Source organism: Martes martes (genome assembly GCF_963455335.1).
Source record: "Martes martes genome assembly, chromosome: 4".
NCBI lineage: Eukaryota > Metazoa > Chordata > Mammalia > Carnivora > Mustelidae > Martes > Martes martes.
Genome location: NC_137891.1, coordinates 144,776,506 through 144,800,178, shown reverse-complemented (window position 1 = coordinate 144,800,178; position 23,673 = coordinate 144,776,506). Strand labels below are relative to the sequence as shown.

The 23,673-nt window shown below is 35.8% G+C and overlaps 1 protein-coding gene across 1 annotated transcript in view; it reads right to left on the bottom strand.

Annotated features, from left to right (window-relative positions):
• OMA1 (OMA1 zinc metallopeptidase) overlaps window positions 1-23,673 on the bottom strand; it is an 88,288-nt gene that overhangs the window by 25,435 nt on the left and 39,180 nt on the right. Inside the window, exon 8 of the mRNA XM_080801288.1 lies at window positions 1,703-1,852. Within this exon, the coding sequence (XP_080657414.1) occupies window positions 1,703-1,852 (150 nt within the window). The remainder of the gene's footprint in view (window positions 1-1,702; window positions 1,853-23,673) is intronic.

The window sequence follows — 23,673 nt, the reverse complement described above, 5'->3', positions numbered from 1 at the left end:
TGGTCCCTCTACATCTCAACCATTCTCCCCACCTCCCTTACTCCATTCAGCCGCCATGTCTTCCTGGCTATTCCCTGAACACACCAAACATACTCTCACTTTATGTCCTGTGCACTTGCTACTTCCTCAGCCTAAAAGACTCCATCCATATACTCACAGGATTTGCTCCAGGGATTTTCCAAGTTCTACTCAGTGAGGCCCTCTCCTTGACACATGAACACAGACTAGTAAATCTTCTCTGCTTCCCAGCCCTCTTTTTGCCCCTCATGCTTATCACCGCTTGACATATTGTATGTTTGTTTATTATTGAATTATCTAATTAAAATGTTAGCTCCAAGAAAACAAAGACTGTTTTATTTTGTCCTCACTCACTCCCTGGCTACAGAACACAGAACAGCAGATTAGAGATGAGTATCAACAAATATTGATCACATAAATGAATGAATGAATCTTGTGATTGCTTCCCATTCCAAACTAAACGCTAGTTATTATTCCTTCAAGTTGCATACCACCACATTTCTACTTTTCTTATGGTAAGTCATATCCCCTGTTGTATTAAGAATCAATTTGTATCTTACCTTAGTATGAAAGTATCAAGAATCATGTCTTATTTCTCTTTGTATCCCCTATACTTACTAGCATCATTTCTTTCTTATAAAAGAAACCCAGAATTTCTTAACTGAATTTGAAATCATACTGAAAGTCCTGGGTCTCTTTTTATCCTTTAGCAAACAGACCAATACCAATTCTTAAATTCCTAAAGCATATTCTGTTTTTATAACCAACCAGCAAATTTAATTCAAGTGAAACAGAAGAGAGATGTAGCCTGGCTTAGAGATGCCTGACATCCATTTTGTACTGATGTGGTAACTACAGAAAATATTTTGAATGAAGTTAAGTCGAAAGTTTCAGAAGACAGTAAAAACTACTTGTGAGAAAGCTGCTTCAAACTTGATCCATTCAGAAATTCTACCAAAAAAGAACAAACACCACACAGCACATTTCCTATAAACAAATAACCAAAAAGCAAACTAATACAAAAAGATTTTTTTCTAAGAAAACAAATTCCAGCATCACTATCAAAATTAATATTTAATTGAGCCAAACACAGTTCATTAACTGGTATTTTTTTGAAAGATTTTATTTATTTATTTGACAGGCAGAGATCACAAGTAAGCAAAGAGGCAGGCAGAGAGAGAGAGAAGGAAGCAGGCTCCCTGCTGAGCAGAGAGCCTATTTGGAGGGGGGGGGCTTAATCCCAGGACCCTGGGATCATGACCTGAGCTGAAGTAGAGGCTTTAACCCACTCAGCCACCCAGGCGTCCCATTAACTGGTATTTTTAACAACCTTTTTAACAAAACTGAAATCACCAAGACTAAATTATGATCAACATGTTGAAAAATACATACTTTGAGTTTTAGACTTTCGCCAAATCAGTTAAAATTAAAAGGTATGATTCTATAAAGGTTAAACCGTCACCATCAAGAAAAGTAAACTGAACAGGAATTTATTTCCCAAGACTTATGGACAAGCAGGACTTTTACTTTTCAGTCAAATCCTATGAAAACCGATAATCCATAATTATAGTGATCAAAATTTCTGATAGGCTAGACTAGAACTCTTCTAAGCACAAGAAGTACCTACATTAAAAATAAATGATATAGTAAAAACAATGTCTTGCCTTATACAGCATTAGCTCACCTGAGGTATGAGTCTATCCAAGTGCTCAGCTCGATTTCCATGAGAAGGGTGTGTGGATAACCATTCTGGCAACTTGGGATGGCCCTGGAGACTATCTGCAAATTCCATCTGCTGCCAAAACACTGAACTTGCTCTGACGTCCACACAAGCCTAAAACCAGAATTAATTTTTAAAAGATGAGCCTAGTTATGAGAACATTTTTAAAAATTTATATCATTATGTTTTAAAGATATTTTCTATCATTATTTGCAAATGACATATCTGATAAAGGGCTAGTACCCAAAATAAAAAAAGAACTTACAAAAGTCAATATTCAAAAAACAAATAATCCAATTAAAAATGGGCAGAAGACATGAACAGAGATTTATTTCATCAAAGAACACACACAAATGGCCAACAGACACATGAAAGATGTTCATCGTCACATCATCAGGGAAATGCAAATCAAAACCACAATGAGATACCACCTCACACCTGTCAGAATGGATAAAATAAAAAAACACAAGAAACAACAGGTAATGGCGAGGATCTGGAGAAAAAGGAACACTTGTGCACCGCAGATGGGAATGCAATGTGGTGCAGCCACTGTGGAAAACAGTATGGAGGTTCCTCAAAGAGTTAAAAATAGAACTATCCTGCAATCCTGCAATCACACTACTGGGTACTTACCCAAAAGATAGAAGAACACTAATTCAAATGGATATATGCCCCCTATGTTTACAGCAGCATTACTTATAACAGCCAAGATATGGAAGCATCCCAAGTGTCCAGTGATCAACGAATGGATAAAGAAGATGTGGTATAATACACACACACACACACACACACACACACACACACACACAAATATTACTGAGCCATCAAAAAGAATTTTGCCATTTGCAGTGACACAGATGGAGCTAGACAGCATAGTGCTAAGCAAAATAAATCAGAGAAAGACAAATATCATGTGATTTTACTCATGTGCAATTTAAGAAACAAAACAAACAAGCAAAGGTAAAAAAATAAGAGAAAGACAAAGCAAGAAACAGACAACTACAGAGAACAAACTGATGATTACTAGGGGGGAGGAGGATGAGCGGAAGGGTGAAATAAGTGGTGGGGATTAAGGAGTGCATTTATCATGATGAGCACTGGGGCTGTATGGAACTGCTGAATCACTAAATTATTTTTTTTTAAGATTTTATTTATTCATTTGACAGACAGAGATCGCAAGTAGGCAGAGAGGCAGGCAGAGAGAGAGAGGAGGAAGCAGGCTCCCCGTGGAGCAGAGAGCCCGATGCGGGACTTGATCCCAGGACCCTGGGATCATGACCTGAGCCGAAGGCAGAGGCTTTAACCCACTGAGCCACCCAGGCGCCCCTAAATCACTAAATTATAACCTGAACAAATATAACTTTGTATGTTAACTGGAATAAAAATAAAAACAAAACAAAACAAAAAAGCAAATGAAAACGTAGCAAGAAACAAACAAAAAAATAAAAATGACTGCAATGAAAAAAAAATTCTTGCATTTTAATAAAAGTAGCACGTGCTCGTTGCTTTAAAAAAAAAAAAAAAAAAACTCATACAACATGGTATTAGAGAAGCCAAAGCTACTCCTGTACAATATTCACAGTAATCGCACTCCCAGAGATAAGACACTATTTTCAATATAACAGGCATTAAGAACATGTTTTGAGGGCAAAAATCTTCCACACAAATTAATATTTTGTTTTCATAAAAATAAGGATTTAAAAATCTCATCTATTATTAAACTGCATTATAGAAACTTTATTCTTAATCTATACCACTAGAATAAGACTTCAACTTAAAGAAATGAAATTATATTTTTTGTTATATTTTTAATGTGCCTATCAATTTTTCTAGTTTTCCTCAGTGTGTGTGTGCTAAAGAACATATTTAAGTCATTCAAAATATTTATAAAAGTTTATCTTTTTTAACAAATAAGATATACATGTCTTGTATATTTGTGCATATTTCCATCAGACACTCATACACATATACTTATCTATACAAAGAACAATTCTGGAAGGCAATTTAAGAAACTGTTAAAAGTACTAGCTACCCTAAGAGTATAAGTAGGGTGTCTGATGATGGAGAAAGAGCAGGACTTTTATTTCTGAATTATATGACGTATATTACTTTTATAATATAATTACTTCTAATCCTATGTAGGGTGATTCAGTAAATATTATAATAAGCCTGTTCAATTCATTGACATTTCCAATTTTTTCTGTAAGAAGTGATTGGCTAAAGTGATTATATTTCCCAACTAGTTTACTTTTGATTAACACAATTAAGAAAAAACACACACCATACTGTAAAATGTGCTATCAAAAAGCATTAATATGCTTTTGGCCTTAAAACAGTGAGATTGTGACACACAAAAAGGCAAATACACAGTATCATGATCTAGTCAACATCCATGCCACTCTGCTTTTAACAAACACCATCAAGTGCTCGCTTCGGCAGCACATATAACAAACACCATCAAAATATTTTCAAATGCTGGGAAAATGAAAAGAAAAAATAATTTGAAATCCAAGTAGATTTTATTCAGTGTTTAAAACAATACAATTGTTTTTATCATGGTAAAATACATAAAAAATTTGCCATCTTAACCCTTTTTAAGTGTACAGTTCACAGGTATTAAATACACTCACACTGATGTGCAGCCACCACCATCAACCATCCTTATACCTCATTTTGTATACAGCTCTTAAATAATTCCCCCTTCTCTTACCCCCATCCTGGATGACTACCATTACAAACTCTGTCTTTATGGTTCTAACTACTCTAAGTACCTCATGCAAATGAAATCATACAGTATTTGTCTTCTTGTGACTGCCTTACTTCACTTAGCTTCCATGTCCTCAAGGTTCATCCAGTATGAGAGCACACCGCAGAATTTCCTTCCTTTTTAATACTGAACAGTATCTTGTATGTCTATACCACATTTTGCTTATCCATTCATTGGTCAGGAGACACTTGGGTTGCTTTCACATTTTAGCTACTGTGAATAATGCTGCTATGAACACGGGTATACAAATACCTTTTTGAGGACATTTTCAATACGTTGAGGAATATATACGGAAGTGGAGCTGCTGGATCGTATGGTAGTTGAACTTAAATTTTTTTGTGAAACTACCACATCATTTTCACAGTGGCTTACCATTTTACATTCTCACCAACAATGCACAAGAGTTCCAATTTCTTCACATTTTCACCAACATTTGTTAATTTCTGTTCTTGTGACAGTAGCCATCCTAATGAGTATGAGGTAGTATCTCATTATAGTTTTGATTTGCATTATCTAAGATCAGTGATGTTGAGAATCTTTTTCTGTGCTTAGTGGCATTAACATATCTTCTTTGGAGACATGTCTAGTCAAGTTCTTCATCCATTTTGCAATCAGGTCTTTTGTGTTATTGTTAGGTTTTAAAAATCCTCTGTATTCTGGATATTAATTGCTTATCAGATAAACGATTAGCAAATATTTTCTCCCAGTTGTCTTTTTACTGTGATGATGTCTTTTGATGCAAAACTTTTTTTTTTTAATTTTCATGAAGTTCAATTTGCCTAATTTTTTCTTTTGCTACCCGTGTCTTTGGTGTCATATCCAAGATATCATGACCAAATCCAATGTTGTGAAGTTTTGATCCTATATACTTTTTCTTCGATATCAGCCACAGCAACTTCTTTCAAGATATGTCTCCAAAGGCAAAGGAAACAAAAGCGAAAATGAACTTTTGGGACTTCATCAAGATCAAAAGCTTCTGCACAGCGAAGGAAACAGTCAACAAAACAAAGAGGCAACCCACGGAATGGGAGAAGATATTTGCAAATGACAGTACAGACAAAAGATTGATATCCAGGATCTATAAAGAACTCCTCAAACTCAACACACACAAAACAGATAATCATATCAAAAAATGGGCAGAAGATATGAACAGACACTTCTCCAATGAAGACATACAAATGGCTATCAGACACATGAAAAAATGTTCATTATCACTAGCCATCAGGGAGATTCAAATTAAAACCACATTGAGATACCACCTTACACCAGTTAGAATGGCCAAAATTAGCAAGACAGGAAATGACATGTGTTGGAGAGGATGTGGAGAAAGGGGAACCCTCTTATACTGTTGGTGGGAATGCAAGTTGGTGCAGCCACTTTGGAGAACAGTGTGGAGATTCCTTAAGAAATTAAAAATAGAGCTTCCCTATGACCCTGCAATTGCACTACTGGGTATTTGCCCCAAAGATACAGATGTAGTGAAAAGAAGGGCCATCTGTACCCCCAGTGTTCATAGCAGCAATGGCCACGGTTGCCAAACTGTGGAAAGAACCAAGATGCCCTTCAGCGGACGAATGGATAAGGAAGGTGTGGTCCATATACACTATGGAGTATTATGCCTACATCAGAAAGGATGAATACCCAACTTTTGTAGCAACATGGACAGGACTGGAAGAGATTATGCTGAGTGAAATAAGTCAAGCAGAGAGTCAAGTATCATATGGTTTCACTTATTTGTGGAGCATAACAAATAACATGGAGGACAAGGGGAGATGGAGAGGAGAAGGGAGTTGAGGGAAATTGGAAGGGGAGGTGAACCATGAGAGACTATGGACTCTGAAAAACAACCTGAGGGTTTTGAAGGGGTGGGGGGGTGGGAGGTTGGGGGAACCAGGTGGTGGGTATTAGGGAGGGCACAGATTGCATGGAGCACTGGGTGTAGTGCAAAAACAATGAATACTGTTACGCTGAAAAGAAAAAAAAAAGATTAAAAAAAATAAATAAAAATATATCCAGAGTTTCATGAATTTTCCAGTTTTATTTTTGTTACTTATTTCTAACTTCATCCCACTGTGGTCAGAGAAGATACACCAAGATATATCATTAGGAATGATATATACCTTAATCTACGAGAATTTGTGGCCTAATGTATGGCCTATCCTGGAAAATGTCCCATATGTCCCTGAGAAGAATGTGTACATTCTGCTGTTTGGGAATAGAGAATTCTGTAGGTTCTCTCAGATCTAGTTGGTTTACTGCATTAAGTACTTTATTTCTTTATATTCTATCTGGTTGTGCTATCCATTATTCTGGGTAAAGCTACTAAAGTCTCCAACTATTATTACAGAACTATCTATTTCTTCCATCAGTCCTGTCAGTTTTTGCTTCATGTATTTTAGTAGTATGCAATTAGGTACATAAATCTTTGTAAATGTTATATCTTCTTGTTGTTTCAAACCTTTTTTGCTACATAATGCCATTCTTTGTCTCTTGTAATCTTTCTTAATAAAAGTCTATTTTGTCTGATATTAGTATAGCCACTCTTATTGTCTATTGGTTACTATTTGCATGGAATATCTTTTTCTATCCTATTACGCTCAACCTACTTATGTCCTCAGGTCTCAGATTAGTCTATATAGACAGCATATAGTTGAATCACGTATTTTCATCCATTCTAGCAATCTCTGTCTCTTGACTGGAAAGTTAATCCATTTATATTTAAGGTAATTAATGATAAAGAGGGACTTACTTCTATGACTGTGCTAATTGTTTTCTATATATCCTCTATCCTTTTTGCCCTAATTTTCTACATTACCGTCTTCTCTGTTTGATTTTTTGTAGTGAAACATTTAAATTTCTTTCTCATTTCCTTATGTGCATATTCTATAGCTATCTTCTCTTTAATTACCATGGAGATTACATTTAACAACCTAAGTTTATAACACTCTACTTCGAATTTATACCAGTTCAACTTCAGTAACATATAAAAACTCTGCTCTTTCACAGCTCTGTCTCCATTCTCTTCAGTCTCAAATGTAACAAAATTACATCTTTATATATTACATAAACAAAATAATAATAATAATAATAATAATAATGAAGTAATTCTTCTAAAAGCATTAGTCCCCTAAATTACATAGAAAACAAGATTTGGAATTACAAACTAACCTTACAGTAACACTAGCTTTTATACTAATAATTTTTTTTCTTTAAAGGTATTTCCTTTAAAGGTATAATTCAAAGGCATTTTTAAATTGTACAAAAACAAAAAAGTATAGTTACAAACAACTGTTATAATAATACTAGCTTTTGAAAATGTCCCCATATTTACCAAGATATTTATTTCTCCAAAAAGCTTTGAGTTACTGTCTTGTATACATTCTTCTTACCTATGGGACTCCCTTGAACATCTTTTGCAGAGCAGTTCTGGTGGTCATGAATTCCCTCAACTTTCATTTAACTGAGAATGTCTTAACTTCTCCCTCACTTTTGAAAAACAGTTTTTCTGGACACAGGATTCTTAGTGACAGCTTTATTCTTTTATAGCACTTTGGATATAACAAACACTGTCTTCTGGACCACAAAGTTTCTGATGAGAAATCTGCTGATAATCTTAGTGCAGATACCTTGAATGTGATGATTCACTTCTCTCTTGCTACTTCAGGATTTGCTCTAAGTCTTTGGCTTTTTAAAGTTTGATTATAACATATAACCCCTGGTTCATCTTCTTGAAGCTCACTGAGCTTCTTGGACATTTATATTTATGTATTTCATCAAATTTGGGAAGTTTTCAGCCATCATTTCTTTTTTTTTTATTAACATATAATGTATTATTTGTTTCAGGGGTACAGTTCTGTGAATCAACAGTCTTACACAATTCACAGCATTCACCATATCACATACCCTCCCCAATGTCCATCACCTAGCCATCCTATCCCTCCCTCCTCCCTCCTTTCCAGCAACCCTCAGTTTGTTTCCTGAGATTAAGAGTCTCTTATGGATTGTTTCCCTCCCTGGTCCCATCTTGTTTCATTTTTTCCCTCCCTTCCCCCCAAAACCCCTGATCTGCCTCTCAAATTCCTCATATCAGAGAGATCATATGATAATTTTATTTCTCTGATTGACTTATTTCGCTTAGCATAATACCCTCTAGTTCCATCCATGTCATTGCAAATGGCAAGATTTTTTTTTTTTTGATGGCTGCTTATATATATATACCACACCTTCTTTATCCCTTTAACTGTTGATGGACATCTAACAGCCATTATTTCTTGAAATATTCTCTCCGCCCCTTCTCTCTTCTCCTTCTGGGACTCCCACATTGCATATGTTGATCCTCTTGATCATATCCCCCAGGTCTCTTAAATCTATCTTTTCTGTTCCTCAGCTTTGGTAATTTCCACTGTCCTACCTTCAGGTTCACTGATTCTTTCTTCTGCCTGTTAAATCTCCCTTTGAATCTGCCCATATTTTTGTTGTATTTTTCAGCTCCAAAATTTCTTGTTAGTTTTTTGGGGGGTGTCTAGCTGTATACTGATATTTTCACTTTTTTCATAATCACTTTCTTGACTTACACTTTCCTTTAGTTCTTTAAGCATCTTTAAGACAACTGTTTTAAAGTCATTGTCTAGTATGTCTGCCATTAGATATTCTTAAGGGACAGTTTCTGCTAATTTAATTTTTTTTCTATGAATAGGCCATACTTTCCAGTTTCTTACATGCCTGTCCTTTTTAGTGAATACTGGACATTTGAAAATGTAACTCTGGATATGAGATTCTACCCCTCCAACAGAATCTGCTAGTTCTGTTATTGTTCTTTCTTTTTCTTTTTCTTTTTCTTTTTACTACCACTATCTCTGTGCCTAGGGTTAGCCTGGACATAAATATAATGTCTCTTCAGGATTTTTCTGAGCATGCACAGTCATTTTCTAATTTTCCCCAAATATGCAGTTGTTTTAGAAAGTCCTAGTCTTCAGTATCTGGCTCCCCTCACCAAAAAGTGAAAACAAATGAAGTGGGGGAGTTGGTGGGAGAGGAATGTTACCAGATGTTTAGGTGCAGGGCCTGCTAAAATGAGGAGAGGTACAAAACAATGGCTGCCCACCTATATGCACCTGAAGATCAAAAGCCACGTTCAGTGACCAGAGCACAGATCACTGATACTTGAAGGACAGGGACCTTTTCCTTACCCTGGCTCTGGCAAGCTGTGTACATGCTCCAGAAACCTGTGTACTGATATGTGACACAGGTAGGATAGGTGGCAGGTAATGCTGTAAGAGGTGAAATTAACCAAACTTAAGCACAATTCATTGTCCAGTATTCCCCTGGAAGGTACAAGCCTTAAACAGACACCAGAATTCTAAAATAGATACAATCAGACAGACTCTGTTGGTGTAATTGTAGTCTATCTGGGGAGACAAATCCCTGGTGTTTCCTACTCCACCATCAGAACTGCAACATAATTCTTTAAGACCTCTAAATACTCTAAATTAAAAAGAATCCAAGGTATTTTACCTCATTGTACATATATAGACAGATACGTGTACATATTTATAAACAGGAATATATATTTAAGATAAAAATAAATATGTGACCCATTTAAGATAAAAATAAATATAGATATATGTATATCTATATATGTGAAAAATACATATGTAACATATATGTGAGCTTGTGTGTGTGTGTGTGTGTGTGTGTGTGTGTCCACACATAAGTAATTATTTGATAATGAATTCTAAACACACACAGAAATATGTCCTTCAACAGCAGGACAACATATTCATAATAATACAAATATAAGATGAGACAAGCAAGCAAGATATTCTTCTAAGAGAATTCGTAAAAATGAGTTGAAAGAGTTACTACATTTTAAAAAGCACAGCCCATATAGTAGCTCAAAACAAAACAAAACAAAAAAACCCCTGAAAACTGTAAGATAAACATTTCAAGAGACATTACAAATCCAGGAATTATCTACTATGAGGTATTCTGTTACACATACCAAAACAATATCCAAAATTTTTTCACATCTAGAAGTGTTAATCAGGGGCACTGGATGGCTCAGTCCATTAGGCATCCAACTATTGACTGTGGCTCAGGTCATGATCTCAGAGTCATGAGATCAAACCCTGCATTGGGCTCCACACTGAACACGGAGCCCACTTAAGATTCTCTCTCTCCCTTCTCCTCTGCCCCTCCCCTCTACTTGCATGATCTCTTTCTAAAATAAAACAAAAATAAATAAAAGTGATAATCAAAAGTAAAATAAAGAACCTCCCTCTTCTTAAAAAACACAAAGGCAATCTTTAAAGCAATATTTGATATTCAGAAATAGAAGAAAATAATTACCCCATAGACTGAAAAATATTCCCAACTTAAAAGTATTCCAAAAGGACTGATGATATCTGCTTTAATAGTAAGATAAAGATACTGAAGTGTGTCTGTATTTCGAAAACCCAATTCAAAGAACCACTAATGTGAGATAACTTTGTTTTCAAAAGGGATATTTTACTTGTATTCTTCTAGTTTGTGAAAAATAAGTGATGGGGTATCAGCAAGATATGGGAATAAGAAGCAATGGATCCTTCTTCCCAATACAAATACACTGATTTAACAATATAGAGACAAATTCTCTTTCTGAGAGATCCAGAAACTAGCTCAGAGGCTCCTGTACCTTAGACAACTGTGAATCATACACATTAAAGCCAGTAGGAAAATTTGGGACAGCCTCTTGCCATCATCCCTACCCTACCCTAGCTTCTCCCTAGTAAGGGAAAGAACTGGATGATGTATCCAACATTCCAACTTTTCCAGGGCTGCCCAAGGAACTGGCTTCTGTCTTGTCTCAAAGCACTGATGAAATGCAGCACATGGTAGGCCTGGAGGCCAGTGAGAATAAGGACACTCAATTAGCACACAAACAACTGCAATTGCCCCTCCCTCCAACAGAGAGTGAGTGGCAAAATTCCCCAGATCTGAGCTTCTCCTCCCTGGGAAGGAAAGAAAGTGAACCATATATTTAATGTTCCAACATTTCTGGGAGTTGCCTGAGAAAATGCCTACAATTCACCTATCTCAGAGCAATGATGGGATCTGGTATACTTTATTTATTTATATGAGGGGCAGAGAGAGAGAATCTTATGCAGACTCCACACCCAGCAGAAAGCCCAATATAGGGCTTGATCTCACCACCCTGAGATAATGACCTGAGCCAAATTCAAGAGTGGAAGCCCACTGAGCCACCCAGGTTCCCCAAGGCCCTGGCATACTTGAGATGTCTAGGTTCCACTAAGAACAAAGATGGAGTTGGACTGGCACAAAGGTTTGAGAGGGCCACAAAGTCTCTGGCTAGGCTAATTGGTTAGGATCCTCTCCTGTGGAAGGCCAGTTCACAAAGCCTGGAAAAGCTGGTTGTTTTTTTCTAATGTAAAGATACCAACTCAGGGTCAAGGAAAATGAACAACCAGGGAAATATATCCCACGGGAAAAACTTAAATCTTCATAAAGTGATACTAATGAAACATCTATGTAATTTACCTGAAAGAGTCAAAGTAACCCTCATAAAGATAGTCACCCAGGTCAGAAGAAATATAAACAAAGGTGAGAATAACAGAGATAGAAATATTTTAAAATACCAAACAGAAATCTTAGAAATGAAAGATAAATGCACTGAAAAATTTACTACTATAAGAATTCAAGGGGCGCCTGGGTGGCTCAGTGGGTTAAAGCCGCTGCCTTCGGCTCAGGTCATGATCCCAGCGTCCTGGGATCGAGCCCCGCATCGGGCTCTCTGCTCAGCAGGGAGCCTGCTTCCTCCCTTCTCTCTCTGCCTGCCTCTCTGCCTACTTGTGATCTGTCTGTCAAATAAATAAATAAAATCTTTAAAAAAAAAAAAAAAAAAGAATTCAAAAGCAGACTTAGATCCAGAAAGGATCAGTGAACTCGAAGACAAGTCACAGGAAATTAACCAGAAAAGTAAAAAAAAATAAATAAATAAAAATAAAAGAGTGAAGGAAACTTAAGCATTTATAGAACACCATCCAGTAGACCAATACGTGCATTATGGAAGTCCCAGAAAAGGAAAGAGAGAGAAAAGAGCACAGAGTTTACTCAGAGAAATAACAGTTGAAAATTTCCCACTTCTGGGGAAGAAAATGGATATCCAGATCCAGGAAACCCAGAGACAAACTGTGAAAGATGAACTCAAAGATATCAATTATATAGACACATTATAAGCAATTTTTAAAAGTCAAAGACAAAGAATTTGGGGGGAAAAAAAGAAAAGAAAAAGAAAGAAAAGTAAATCAGTATGTACAAGGGCACCTCCACAAGTCTTCCCAGCAGACTCCTTGAGGGCCAGATGGGAGTGGGACATTACATTCTAAGTGCTAAAAAAAAAAAACTGCCTATCCAAACTGTCCTTCAAGAATAAAAGACATAGACTTTCTCAAACAAAATCTGAGGGATTTCATTGTCACTAGAACTGCCTTATAAGAAACATTAAAGAGAACTCTTCAAAATGAAGAAAAGAACTATAAACAGCAATACAAAAGCACTGAAAGTCTAAAACTCACTGGTAAAGGTAAATATATAGACAAATACAGAATACTGTAATATTGTAATAGTAGCAGATAAATTATTTTAATTCTAGTTCAGTCAGTAGTATTAAAAATAACTATAAGAATATGTTAGTGAATATACAATATAAAAAATGTAAACTGTGAAATCAATAACATAAAGTATAAAATTTTTGTATATAACTGAAGTTAAATTATTGGCTTAAAATTAAAATAGACTATTATAACTACAAAACATTTTGTAAGTTCCATAGTAACCACAAAGTACCTATATAAGATATACAAAAGAAAAAGGAATCAAAGCATGTCAATACAAAAAAATCAACAAAATACAGTGATGGCACCAGAAGGAAAGGACTAAAGAACTAAAGACAAAGAGAAAACAATTAAAATAGCAACAGTAAGTTCTTTCCCTATCAATTTCTTTAAACATAAATGAATTATACTCCTCACTCAAAAGACAAAGAGTTTCCAAAAGAATAAAAAAATAACATCCAACTATATGAAGTTTACCAAGACTTATTTAAAGGACACAGATAGTTTGAAAGCAAAGAGCTAGAAAAAGAAATATTCTATGCAAATTCGTAACCAAGAGAGCAGGGGTGACTATACATAAATCAGACAAAACACAATTTAAGACAAAATCTGTCACAAAAGCAAAGGGACATTATATGATAAAATGATCAATAAACATGGAGGATAAGTAATTACAAATATATATGCACCAGCATCACAGTAAACATTGGTAGAACTGAAGGGAGAAACAGACAACAATATAATAGTGGGAGATTGCAAGGCTCTACTTTATTTTTTATTTATTTATTTTTTTAGACTTTATTTATTTATTTGACAGAGAGAGAGAGATCACAAGTAGGCAGAGCAGCAGGCAGAGAGAGAAGGGGAAGCAGGATCTCCACTGAGCAGAGAGCCCGATACGGGGCTCGATCCCAGGACCCTGAGATCATGACCTGAGCTGAAGGCAGAGGCTTAACCTACTGAGACACCCAGGTGCCCCAAGGCTCTACTTTAAATAAAGCACATAACTTCCAGACAGAAAAATCAAGATGGAAACAGCAGACTTTAACACTATACGCCAAATTGATCTAATAGACATCTACAAAACATTCCAATCAACATAAGGAGAATACTCATTTTCTCAAGCACACATGGAACATTCTTCAGGATAGATCACGTTAGGTCACAAAACACATATTTTTTCCAGCCACAGTGAAGTGAAACTAGAATCCAATAGCTGAAGGAAAAACAACATACTCCCAAAAAACCAACGGGTAAAATTAGAAACGAAAAGGTAAATTACAAAATGTTTTATGACAAACAAAAACAAAAATATAACATATTAAAACTTACACAATGCAACAAAAGCATTATTAGAAAGGGAGTTTATAGCAATAAATGTCTACATTAAAAAAGATCTCAAATAAACAACCCAGCTTTACACCTCAAGGAACTATAAAAAAGAACAAACTAAGTATAAAGTTAGCAGAAGGAAGGAAATAATGAAGATTATAGCAGAAATTAACAAAATAGAAAATAGAAAAGCAACAGGAAAAGAAATCAATGAACTAATAAAAGCTGACTTTTGAAAGGAGAAATTAAATTAAGAAACCTTTAGCTAGACTAAGAAAAAATGAGAAAAGAAAATCAGAAATTAGAGAGGAGACATTACAACTAAAGTCACAGAAATAAACAGGATCATAAGGATCACTAAGTATTTGTAACTACAAATAGTTACATGTCCCAAAATTGGAAATCTAGAAGAAATGGACAAACCCTAGAAACACACAATTTACTGAGACCAAATCATGAAGAAACAGAAAAATGTGACAAGACCTAAAACAAGAAAGAAGATTGAATCAATAGTAAAACACCTACTAAAAAAGAAAAGCCCAGAACCAGACGGTTTCACAAATGAGTTCTACCAGACATTTAAAGAAGGGTTAGAGTGAACATCCTTGTCCTGTTCCTGATCTCAAAGGGAAGGCTGTCAGCTTTTCCCCTTTGAGGATGATATTCACTGTGGGTTTTTCATAGATAGATTTTATGAAGTTGAGGAATGTTCCCTCTATCCCTATACTTTGAATCGTTTTAATCAGGAACAGATGCTTATCTTGTCAAATGCTTTTTCTGCATCAACTGAGAGGACCATGTGGTTCTTCTCTCTTCTCTTATTGATTTCTTCTATCATACTGATTGATTTGCAAATATTGAGCCATCCTTGCATCCCACGGATAAATCCCATCTTGTCATGGTGGATAATCTTGTTAATGTACTGTTGGATCCTATTAGCTAGGATCTTATTGAGAATCTTGGCACCCGTATTCATCAGGGATATTGGTCTAAAATTCTCCTTTTTGGTGGGGTCTTTGCCTGGTCTGGGGATCAGGGTAATACTGGCTTCATAAAAAGAGTCTGGAAGTTTTCCTTCTGTCTCTATTTTTTGAAACAGCTTCAGGAAAATAGGTATTATTTCTTCTTTGAATGTTTGGTAGAATTCTCCAGGTCCTGGCTCTTGTTTTTTGGGAGGTTTTTGACTGGGTATTTACCCCAAAGATACAGATGTAATGAAAAGAAGGGCCATCTGTATTCCAATGTTCATAGCAGCAATGGCCACAGTCGCCAAACTGTAGAAAGAACCAAGATGCCCTTCAACGGACGAATGGATAAAGAAGATATGGTCCATATATACAATGGAGTATTATGCCTCCATCAGAAAGGATGAATACCCGACTTTTGTATCAACATGGACAGGACTGGAAGAGATTATGCTGAGTGAAATAAGTCAAGCAGAGAGAGTCAATTATCATATGGTTTCACTAACTTGTGGAGCATAAGGAATAACATGGAGGACCTTGGAAGATGGAGAAGAGAAGTGAGTTGGGAGAAATCGGAGGGGGAGACAAACCATGAGAGACTGTAGACTCTGAGAAATGAACTGAAGTTTTTGGAGGGGAGGAGGGTGGGGGTTGGGTGAGCCTTTTTGTGGTGGGTATCATGGAGGGCACGTACTGCATGGAGCACTAGGTGTGGTGCATAAACAATGAATTTTGGAACACTGAAAAAAATAAATTTAAATTTTAAAATTTAAAAAATAAAGAATTAACACCAATTCTTGTCAAATTCACGCTAAAAAGTTGACAAGGAAGGAACACTTCCAAAATCATTTTGCAAAGTCAGCATTATCCCGATACCAAAGCCAAAGACACTAAAAAAACTACACACCCAATATCCTGATAAACACAGATTCAAAACTCCTTAACAAAATACTAGCAAACTAAACCCAATAGCACACTGAAAGAACTGTACAACAGGGGGAGTGGGGGAAAATGGCAGAGTAAAAGATCCTAAGATTATCTCCTGCCATGGATTAATCAAGGTGACAACTACAGGTATTGCAACTCACTGTGAAAATGACCTGAAGATTGGCAGAACAGATCTTTCACAGTCAAAATCATAGAAAGAAGGCCACAACAAGAAGTGGAGGGACACAGACACTGTAGGGAACCAAACCTCTGGCACAGCAACCAGAAAAGAGGAGAAACAATAACAAGTACGGAAGAGGAAGGGTATTAGGCCTAACACTGGGCACTTCCAGGCCTAAGGACTTGAACCAAAAAGACAAATCTCCACAATATCTAGCTTTGAAAATAAATGAGAATGTGTGGACTGCAGGAGATACATTTATCAACACACCAAAAAACTACCTTCTTCACTCTTCAAGACTATAAAAAATAGCTACTGTATTTCCTAAATATAAGTTTAACGCTTCCTGTCACTCCCCAGTATGTATGTGTGTGTGTATAATTTGTTGTATATAACTTCTTACATAAAACCTATTATATATTAAAAAATACACACACACACACACACACACACACATATATATGATTTTTAACTTACATGTACGTCTAATAAATACAGAGGAAAAGTAAAAAAAAAAAAAAAAGAAAGAAAGAAGAAAAAAAGAAAATCAATGAGGCTTAACTCTAAGGGAGCCAAAAGGCTACAGGAAAACAAGTCTCTGTGTTTAAAAGTCTAGTGCACTATATCAGTCAGAGACCCCAGCACAGAAGCACAAATTTAAAAAGTCTTTGTTATACATGAAGATTTATTGTCTAATTTTAGGATGTATGCCAGAGAGGCAGGAATCTGCAGATTTCTCTGGGAAGAGAAGTTATGACAGGCTCCATTCTTCTTGCCTTCCTTTAGCCTAGCTAGCAGGATAGTTGCAGGAGCCAGTTCTGACATTCTCCATCACCTTGCTAGCACCATTTGCCCCACTGCAGCCTTCCCCTACACCCATCCCAGTAGGCACCACTCCAAAGCAGCACCTGCCCTGCCACATGGTAAGCAGCAGTCCAGGAGCAGTGCTCCTCTAAAGTGACTCCTGTCTAGGGGAGGGTAGAAGCAAATGCTACCCTCCAGCATGCCTACAATATCTACAGCTAGGTTTCTCAGCCAGCTATGCCAGTAGCAAGCCCTGCCCACCAAATGCATCCAGAGCAATCACAGCAGAAAGCTAGGTTAAGGGCTGTTATCCACCAGCATGCCCATGGTGACAACAGCCAACCCTCAGCCAGCTGCACCAGGGGCAAGCCATGTCCACCAGTGTGCCCACAGTAGTTTCAGCCAGTCATTGTTGACAGGCAGGCTAAAGGCCAGCTCCAGCCACCAAGACATCCTCAGCACTCACAACCAAGCCACAACAGGAGAGTGCATTCAGCTCACACAGGTGACACCCATGGACCATCTGGTTCTGGCAACCAGAGGAACTGAGCTACTGGGCACTACATGACACCTTTCACATAACACTACTACTTTTAAGACCAAGAGACATATCAGACCTAGTTAATACACAGAAACAAACACAGAGAGTCAGACAAAATGAAAAGACAGAGGAATATGTTCCAAACAAAAGAATAAAGCAAAACCCCCGAAAAAGAGCTACACGAAATGGAAATAAGTAACCTATCTTATATGACACAGTTCAAAGCAATGGTGATAAAGATATTCACCACACTTAAGAGAAAAATGGATAAATTCAGTGAGAACTTCAATAAATATAAAATATAAAAATAATAAATATAAATATATTTATATTAAATATTAAAAAAATATAAAGAGCCAATCAGAGTTGAAGCATACAATAACTGAAATGAAAAATACACCATAGGGAATCAAAAGCAGATCAGAGGATGTAGAAGAACAGATCAGAGATCTAGAAGACTGAGTAATGGAAAGCAACCAAGCTGAACAGGAGAAAGAAAAAAAGAATTTAAAAATGAAGATATGGCACAAATACAGACACATAGATCAATGAAAAATAATAGAAAGCCCAGAAATAAACTCATGTTTATATGGTCAATTAATCTGTAACAAAAGAGGAAAAAATATACAATGGAGAAAATATAGTCTCTTCAATACATGGTGCTGAGAAAACTGGATGACAAGATGCAAAAGAATGAAACTGGAACACTTTCTAATACCATACACAAAAGTAAACTCAAAATGGATTAAAGACCCAAATGTGAGACCTGAAAACATAACAATCCTAGAAGAGAACACTGGCAGTGATTTAACATTGGCCACAGCAATATTTTTCTAGATATGTCTCCTAAGGCAAGGGAAACAAAAGCAAAAATAAACTACTGGGACTACCTTAAAACAGAAAGCTTTTGTACGGAGAAGGAAACCATCAACAAAACAAAAACTCAACCTACTGAATGGGAGAAGGTATTTACAAATGATACACCTGATAAGGGGTTAATATCCAAAATATATAAAGAACTTACATAACTCAACACCAAAAAACCCCCCAACAATCCAATTTAGAAATGGGCAGAGGATGTGAACAGACCTTTATTCAAAGAAGACATAAAAATGGTCAGCAGACACATGAAAAACTGCTCCACGTCACTAATCATCAGTGAACTACAAAAAGGAAGCACAATAAGATACCACCACACATCTTTAAGAAGGGCTAAAATAAAAAATCAAGAAATAACAAGTGTTAGTGAGGATGTAGACTAAAAGCAACCCTCACACACAGCTGGTGGGAATGCAAATTGGTGCAGCCACTGTGGAAAACAGTATAAACATTTCTCAAAAAATTTAAAAAAAGAAATACCATATTATCTAGAAATTCCATTACTGGGTATTTATGCAAAGAAAATAAAAATGTTAATTTCTAAAGATATATGCACCCTATGTTTATTGCAGCATTATTTATAATAGACAAGATATGAAAGCATTCCAAGTGTCCTCTGACAGATGAATAGATAAAGAAGATGTGGTATATATACACAATGGAATATTATACAGCCATAAGAAAGAATGAGATCTTGCTATTTGTGACAACCTGGATAGGCCTAGAGGGTACTACACTAAGTGAAAAAAGTCAGACCGAGAAAGACAAATACCATATAATTTCACTTAATGTGTAATCTAAAACAAATGAATAAACAAAAAGCAGAATCAGATCTGCAAATACAGAGAACAAACTGATGGTTGCTGGAGGGAAGTAGGTAGAGGAATAAACAACATGGGTAAAGGAGAATGAGGGATATAAGCTTCCAATTATGGAATGAGTAAGTCACAGGAATAAAAGGCACAGCATGTAAAATACAGTCAATGCTACTGTAAGAGCAGTGTATAATGGCAGATTGTAGCTACACTTGTGGTGGGCATGGCATAACATATAGATATCGAATCAGTATGCTGTATACCCAAAACTAATACAACTTTGTGGATCAATTGTACTCAAATTTAAAAATTAAAAAGTTAGGGGCACCTGTGTGGCTCAGTGGGTTAGAGCCTCTGCCCTCGGCTCAGGTCATGATCTCAGGGTTCTGGGATCAAGCCCCGCATCGGGCTCTCTGCTCAGCGGGGAGCCTGCTTCCTCCTCTCTCTCTGCCTACCTCTCTGCCTACTTGTGATATCTCTCTCTGTCAAATAAGTAAGTTTAAAAATCTTAAAAAAATAATTAAAAACTTAAACATTAAAATTAAAAGTTTTAAAATGAGGATAGGTTAAGGTATCTCTGGGACAACATCATACTAATATTTGCATTATAAGGGTCCCAGAGAGAGGAGAAGGAAAGATGCAGAAAACTTGTTTGAAGAAATAATAGCTGAAAACTTCCCTAAGCTAAGGAAGGAAACAGACATTCAGGTACAGGAAACCAACAGAGACCCAAACAAGGTGAACTCAAGGAGGTCCACCAAGACAAATAATAATTACAATTAAAAGATAAAGTGAGACTCTTAAAAGCTTCAAAAGAAAAGCCAATAGTTACATACAAGGAGAACTCTATAAGGCTATAAAGTGATTATTCAGAAGAACTAAGCCAGAACAATGTAGTATTATATATTCAAAATGCTATAAAGAAAATACCTACAACCAAGAATATTCTACTTGGCGAGGTTATTATTCAGAAATGAAGCAGTGATAAAGAGTTTCCCAGACAAACAAAAGCTCATCACCACTGAAGTTGCCTTACAAAAAGTGCTGAATAGTCTCCTTTAAAACGGAAAATAAAAGGCCACAAATAGAAGAAAATTATGGAAGAAAAAAATTTTACTCATAAAAATAAGCACATACTTAATAAGCATACATCTATACGCTGCCTATAAGAGACTCACTTCAGGGCTAAAGACACACAAAGACTGACAGTAAAGGGATGGAAAGGATACTCCATGCAAAGGTAAGCAAAAAAAAGAAAGAAAAAAAAGAAAAAGGGGGTTACTAATACTAATATCAGACAAAATAGACTTTAAAAAGAGACTATAATGAAGGGCATTACATAACGACAAAGGGATAAATCCAATAAGAGAATGTAACAATTGTAAATATCTATGCCCTCAACATAGGACATACAGAGTGGGGAAAAGACAGTCTAGTTTCCTCAACAAATGATGTTGGATAGCCACACGCAAGTGTATGGCACCACTTCCTTATGGAACATACAAAAATAAACTGAAAATGGATTAAAGACCTAAATACAAGACTTGAAACCATAAAACTCCTACGAGAAAACATGGGCAGTAATCGCCCTGATGTCAGCCTTAGCAATATTTTTCTGGCTATGTCTCCTCCAAGGAACTCAGAGGCAAAAATAAACTACTGAGATGACATCAAACTGAAAAGCTTTTTCACAGTAAAGGAAAGCATAAACAAGATGAAAAGGAAACCTACTGAATAGAGAAGGTTTTTTTCAAATAATGTAACTGATAAGGGGTTAATATCCAAAGTATATAAAGAACTCATACAATGCAACACCAAAAAAAAAAAAAAATCCAATTAACAAAAAAGCAGAGGACCTGAAGAGACATTTTTCCAAAAAAGATATAAAAATGGTCAACAGACACATGAAAAAGATGCTCAACATCACTAATCATCAGGGAAATGCAAATCAAAGCCCCTATCAGATATCACCTCACACCAGACAGATGGATGGTATCAAAAAGACAAGAAATAGCACATGTTGGCAAAAATGTGAAGAAAAGGAAACCCTTGTGCATTGTTGGTAGGAATGTAAACTGGTATAACTACTATGAAAAACAGTATAAGGGTTCCTCAAAAAATAAAGGTAGAAATAACATATGATTCAGTAATTTAACTTCTGGGGATTTATTTTTAAAAAAATGAAAACACCAATTCACAATAGACAAGATACAGAAGCATATTAAATGTCCACAATAAAGAAGATATGGCATATATATGCAGTGGAATATTACTCAACCATAAATAAAAAATAATTAAATCTTGCCATCCACGGTAACATGGATGGACTTAGAGGGTATTATGCTAAGTGAAATAAGTCAGACAGAGATACACAACACATGATTTCACTTAATATGGAATCTACAAAACAAATGAACAGTAACAACAAAAAACAGAAACAGACTCATAAATATAAAGAACTGATGGTTGCCAGTGGGGAGGGGTTGGAGGAGGAGGGAAAAAAGCTGAATGAGTACAAAATTCCAGTTACAAAATAAATAAGTCCTAAGGATGAAAAGTACAGCATAGGGAATAAAGTCAATAATATTGTAATAACTTTGGATGGTGACAGATTGTAATAACACTTAACACAAGCATTGTGTAATAAATACAATCATTGAATCACACTATGTTGTATGCCTGAAATTAAAGTGGACCATACTTCAGTTAATTTTTTTTTAATTTTAAAAATAAGCTGTATTTAGCCCAAAAAAACAAATCATACACTATGACCGAGTAAGATTTACTTCTAGGATGCAAGGATAATTCACCATATGAAAATCAAGTAATGCAATACACTTCATTAACAAAATGAAGGATAGAAATTATATGATCATCTCAACAGATGCAGAAAAAACACCTGACAAACTTCAACACCTTTTCATTTAAAAAAAAGTCAACAAACTAGGAATAGAAGGCAATTACTTTAATATAATAAAAACCGTATATTGAAAAAAACCCTAGCAAACAACATAATCAATGGTGAAAAACAAAATTTTTCCTCTAAGATCAAGAACACTCTCATCATTTCTATTCAACACAGTACCAGAACTAGTAAGAGCAATTATGCAAAAAGAAAAAGAAGAAAAAGTACACAAATCAGAAAAAAAGAAGTAAAATTATCTCAGTTTGCAGATAGCATGATCTTGTACATAGAAAACACTAAAGATGCCACAAAAGAAAACTGCTAGAATAAATGAATTTACCAAAATTTCAAGTTACAAAACTAACATAAAATTCAGTTGTGTTTCTATACCCTAATAACAAACTGTCTGAGAAGCATATTAAGTCAATAATGCCACTTAGCATCAAAACAATAAAATACTTAGGAGTAAGCATAACTAAAAGGATCAAGACTTATACACTACAAGCTATGAAACAATATCAATGAAATTAAAGAACATACAAATAAATTAAAAGATATCCTGTGCTCATGGATGGGAAGACTTAATGTTGTTAAAATCCCCATTGTACTCAAAGCAATCTACAGATTCAATAAAATTTCTATCAATATCCCAATAGTATTTTTTACAGGAATAGGAAAAACAATCCTAGGGCCTCCCAGGTAGCTCAGCCAGTTAAGTGGTTGCCTTTGGCTCCAGTCATGATCCCCTGGGTCCTGGGATCGAGCCTACGTCAAGCTCCCTGCTCAGTAGGGAACCTGCTTCTCCCTCTCCCTCTTCCCCCAATTATGCTCTCTCACTCTCTAGTTCAAATAAATGAATAAAATCTTTTTTTTTTTAAATCCTAAAATTCACAAAGAACTACCAAAGATCCCAAAAAGGCAAAATAATCTTAATAAAGAAGAAGAAAAGTAAAGGTATCATACTTCCTAATTTCAAAATGTATTACAAAGCTGCAATAATTAAAACATAATTATAGTGGCAGAAAGACAGACATACAGACCATCTGAACAGAATACAGAGCCCAGAAATAATCCCATCAAGTAATCTTTGACAAAGTGCCAAAAATATACAATAGACAAAGGATAGTCTCTTCATTAAATGGTGTTGGGTAAACTGGATATTCACATATAAAACAATGAAATTGGACCTTCACTTTACACCACAGAC